The sequence below is a fragment of the Lactuca serriola genome, chromosome 9, assembly GCF_051521515.1.
Source record: "Lactuca serriola cultivar US96UC23 chromosome 9, Lser_US96UC23_V15, whole genome shotgun sequence".
NCBI classification, from domain to species: domain Eukaryota; kingdom Viridiplantae; phylum Streptophyta; class Magnoliopsida; order Asterales; family Asteraceae; genus Lactuca; species Lactuca serriola.
Window position 1 is genome coordinate 50892233 of NC_136416.1, and position 4588 is coordinate 50896820.

The 4588-nt window shown below is 41.8% G+C and overlaps 1 protein-coding gene across 1 annotated transcript; it reads left to right on the plus strand.

The window, feature by feature from the left end:
- The first annotated feature begins 574 nt into the window (after positions 1–574).
- On the plus strand, positions 575–1603 carry LOC145075683 (uncharacterized). The gene has a single exon (XM_079021833.1). It carries the CDS (start codon positions 575–577, stop codon positions 1601–1603), a length of 1029 nt encoding a protein of 342 aa, XP_078877959.1.
- The last annotated feature ends 2985 nt before the right edge of the window (positions 1604–4588 follow it).

Here is a 4588-nt window from a genome sequence, read left to right on the forward strand (position 1 = left end):
AAGTTGGAAGCCAAATCCCAACATGAGCTACAACCCAAGACCATTGCCTCAAAATGCATTGGTTAGACCATCCTATCCACCGCCACAACCTCATTACCAACATCAAGAACCACACTATCAACCCAAATCGCATTCTCCACATCATCATCAACAACCTCCTCAATCTCAACCAAGTAGCTCTGGAATGTCTCTTGAAGACATTGTCAAATCCCTAGCTACTAGTACCCAACAATTCCAAAAAGAGACAAGGACTAGTATCTCCAACCTTGAAGCACAAATGGGAGATATAGTTACATCCATAAGCAAGTTGGAATCCCGTGGTAAACTCCCTTCTCAAACCGAAAAGAACCCAAATGTCAATGTGGTTACCTTGAGAAGTGGCAAACAAGCCGGAGAAAGTAGTTCAAAGAAGAAGCCAAGGGAAGAAGAGGAAGAAATAGAGATCATCCCCATTGAGTATCCCATAGCCAAGAATGACACACAAGCCGGAGCCCCAAAGAAGACTACTCCTCTAGTGACACCAATAGCCACTCATCCACCGTTCCCCTCCCGACTTGTAGCTTCAAAGAAGAATATGGAGGAGAAAGAGATCTTGGACACCTTCCGAAAGGTGGAAGTAAACATCCCTTTACTTGATGCAATCAAAAAAATTCCAAGATATGCAAAGTTCTTGAAGGAGCTTTGCACCAACAAGAGAAAGTTGAAAGGGAATGAGAAAATCTCGATGAACGAAAATGCATCCTCGGTTTTACAAAGGAAGCTTCCACCCAAGTGTAAAGATCCCGGAATGTTCACGGTCCCTTGCAAGATTGGAGATGTCACATTTAGTAGTGATATGCTTGATCTTGGTGCCTCTATCAATGTCATGCCTTACTCGGTGTATGAATCATTGAATGTCGGACCCTTAAGCGAAACCGGTGTGATAATATCTCTTGCGGATAAATCAAGTGTCTTTCCTAGAGGTGTTTTGGAAGATGTCCTAGTTCAAGTAAACCAATTGATCTTCCCGGCGGATTTCTATGTGATTGACCTAGATGAACAAGTATCCTCCAAATCGGGTATAATCTTACTTGGGCGACCATTCTTGAAGATGGCTAGAACAAAGATTGATGTGTATGCGGGAAGCTTAACCATGGAATTTGATGGTGAAACTATAAGTTTTAACATTTATGATGCTATGAGGTATCCTAGTGACGTTTCATCTTTGTGCTTCATAGATGTTGTCGAACCATTGACTCAGGAATTGTTCGAGTTGTGTGATGATGACATGTTAGAGATGGTTTTGAACAAGGGGTTTGATTGTGCAAAGTTAGCCAAGAAGTTGAAGCTCTATTCGCTAGACCCCAAAATTGAAAGATTAGTCAACAGTATGGAGATCAAGAAGACCACCCAATTTAGTGTGAAGCAAACTGAATTACCTCAAACTCACACGAGATTACCACACTCCCTTGTCCAACCGCCAGAATTAGAATTGAAGGTCCTTCCTCAACATTTGAAGTATGCGTACTTGGGAGACAACGAGACCCTTCCGGTTATCATTTCAACTCACCTAACCAAGTGTGAAGAACAACAGCTCCTCAAGGTGCTGAGGGAACATAAATAGGCCATGGGTTGGACGATTGCAGATATCAAGGGATTGAGCCCCTCCACTTGTATGCACAAGATCCTAATGGAGGATGAATGCAAGCCAAGTAGAGATGCGCAAACAAGGTTGAATCCGCCAATGATGGAAGTGGTCAAGAAAGAGATTTTGAAGCTCCTAGATGCGGGGATGATCTACCCAATCTCAGATAGCAAGTGGTTGAGCCCGGTGCAAGTCGTTCCAAAGAAGATGGGAATCATGGTGGTCGAGAACAACAAAGGTATGATGGTCCCCACCCGTGTGCAAAACGGGTGGAGAGTATGTATTGACTACCGCAAACTCAATGCAAGCACAAGAAAAGATCATTTCCCATTGCCTTTCATTGACCAAATGTTAGAAAGGTTGGTCGGGAAATCTCATTATTGTTGTCTCGATGGGTATTCCGGTTTTCACCAAATCCCGGTGGCACCGGAGGACCAAGAAAAGACAACATTTACATGTCCATTTGGTACTTTTGCATATCGGAGAATGCCATTCGGATTATGTAATGCCCCGACCACTTTCCAACGTTGTATGGTTAGTATCTTTTCAGAATATGTTGAAAACATAATTGAGGTTTTTATGGATGATTTCACGGTATATGACAACTCTTTTCAAGAATGTTTGACCAATCTCACAAAATTTTTAAAAAGATGCATTGAAACAAATTTGGTTTTGAATTTTGAGAAATGTCATTTCATGGTGAGTCAAGGTCTCATTTTGGGTCACATTGTGTCTAAAAAAGGAATTGAGGTAGATAAGGCCAAAATTGATGTTATTAAAAGCTTACCTTACCCGACTTGTGTTCGGGAAGTTCGTTTTTTTTGGGCCATGCAGGTTTCTACCAAAGGTTCATCAAAGATTTTTCAAAGATAACAAGACCAATGTGCCAAATTTTGCAAAAGGAGGTTGATTTCGAGTTCAATGAGGTGTGCAAAGAAGCTTTTGACAAGCTCAAGGAGTTGCTTACATCCGCTCCCATCATGCAATCACCAAATTGGGATCTCCCCTTTGAGATCATGTGTGATGCAAGTAACTATGCGATAGGCGCCGTTTTGGGTCAAAAGAATGGGAAGGCCTCCCACGTGATCTATTATGCATCAAGGACGCTAGACAATGCTCAAAGCAACTACTCTACCACGGAGAAAGAGCTATTGGCCATAGTATTCGCCTTGGAGAAATTTAGACAATACCTACTTGGTACCAAGGTCATAGTGTATTCGGATCACGCAACAAGTACTTGATGACGAAGAAAGATGCAAAGCCGAGACTCATCCGATGGATCCTACTGTTACAAGAATTTGACATGGAATTCCGGGACAAGAGCGGATGCGAGAACCTCGTCGCCGATCATCTAAGCCGGATCACTTCAAATGAAACTCCTCTCCCGATGTGGGACGAGTTTCCGGATGAGCATCTCTTTTCCCTCTCTCAATCTATTCCTTGGTATGCCGATATCGTTAACTTTTTGGTTACAAAGAGGTATCCCGACACATTCACACGTGCTCAAAAGGACAAGTTGAAAAGTGATGCAAAATACTATGTGTGGGATGAACCTTATTTGTGGAAACATTGTCCTGATCAAATCATTAGGCGATGTGTACCCTAACAAGAGCACCAATCCATTTTGCAATTCTGTCATGAATTTGCTTGTGGGGGACACTTCAGACCTAGCCGGACTTTGAGAAAGGTCCTTGAGTGTGGATTATTTTGGCCAACCATGTCAAGCGATTGTTATATGTTTTGAAAAAGTTGTGAGCGGTACCAAAGGACGGGAAACATTTCGCAAAAGAACAAAATGCCCCAAAATCCAATCCTTGTTTGTGAAATTTATGACGTATGGGGGATTGATTTCATGGGCCCATTTCCCGTCTCATTTGGCAACGTTTATATTTTACTCGCAGTTGACTATGTTTCTAAATGGGTTGAAGCCAAAGTCACAAGATCGGACGATGCCAAAACGGTTATCGAGTTTTTAAAGTCTAATGTTTTTGCGAGATTTGGTGTGCCTAGGGCTTTGATTAGTGATAGTGGGACACACTTTTGCAACAAAATGATGGAGGCTCTATTGAAGAAGTACCATGTGACCCATCGTGTCTCTATTGCATATCACCCTCAAACGAATGGTCAAGCGGAGGTTTCGAATCATGAAGTGAAGTCTATTATAGAGAAAACAGTGAATCCGACAAGGAAAGATTGGAGTTTGAGACTTGACGATGCCTTATGGGCCTATTGGACTGCTTATAAGACCCCGATAGGAATGTCGCCCTTCAAATTAGTTTTTGGAAAATCTTGTCATCTTCCCGTCGAGTTAGAGCACCGTGCATTTTAGGCGGTCAAACAATGCAATTTCAACATCGATGAGGCGGGATGGCATAGAAAACTTCAACTCCAAGAGTTGGAGGAGTTGAGAAATGACTCCTATGAAAACTCAAGGATTTACAAGGAAAGGACAAAGCTTTTCCATGACAAGTCCATTGCCCGCAAACATTTCGAGCCGGGACATAGGGTTTTGCTCTATCATTCGCGATTGAAATTATTTCCAGGAAAATTGAGGTCAAGATGGATAGGTCCGTTTGTTGTGTAAAAAGTCTTTGAACATGGAGCGGTTGAAATTCAAAGTGAAGAAACGGGGCAAGTCTTTAAAGTCAATGGGCATCGATTGAAACCTTTCTATGAAGGTTTTAATGCAAATATCTTAGAAGTCATCCAACTGGATGCCCCGGTGTACTGAAATCAAGAAGGGAGCACGTCTCACCAAAGACGTTAAAGAAGGACATTTTGTTGGATTAGTGTCTAAGTCCATAACTATTTTGGGATGTACTTGACCCGATGGTGCATGGTCCTTTTTGGGTTGCCTTCACCAAAGCAACTTGATTGGAGAAATAAATAAAGAGAGAGAGGTTATTATGATTTATTAATATGTTATAAGAATAATATATTAAAGGAGAAATCATATTTGTTTAA

Coding starts and splice junctions, on each gene's coding strand:
- LOC145075683 (XM_079021833.1), top strand. CDS start 575: ATGGAGGAGAAAGAGATCTTGGACACCTTCCGAAAGGTGGAAGTAAAC.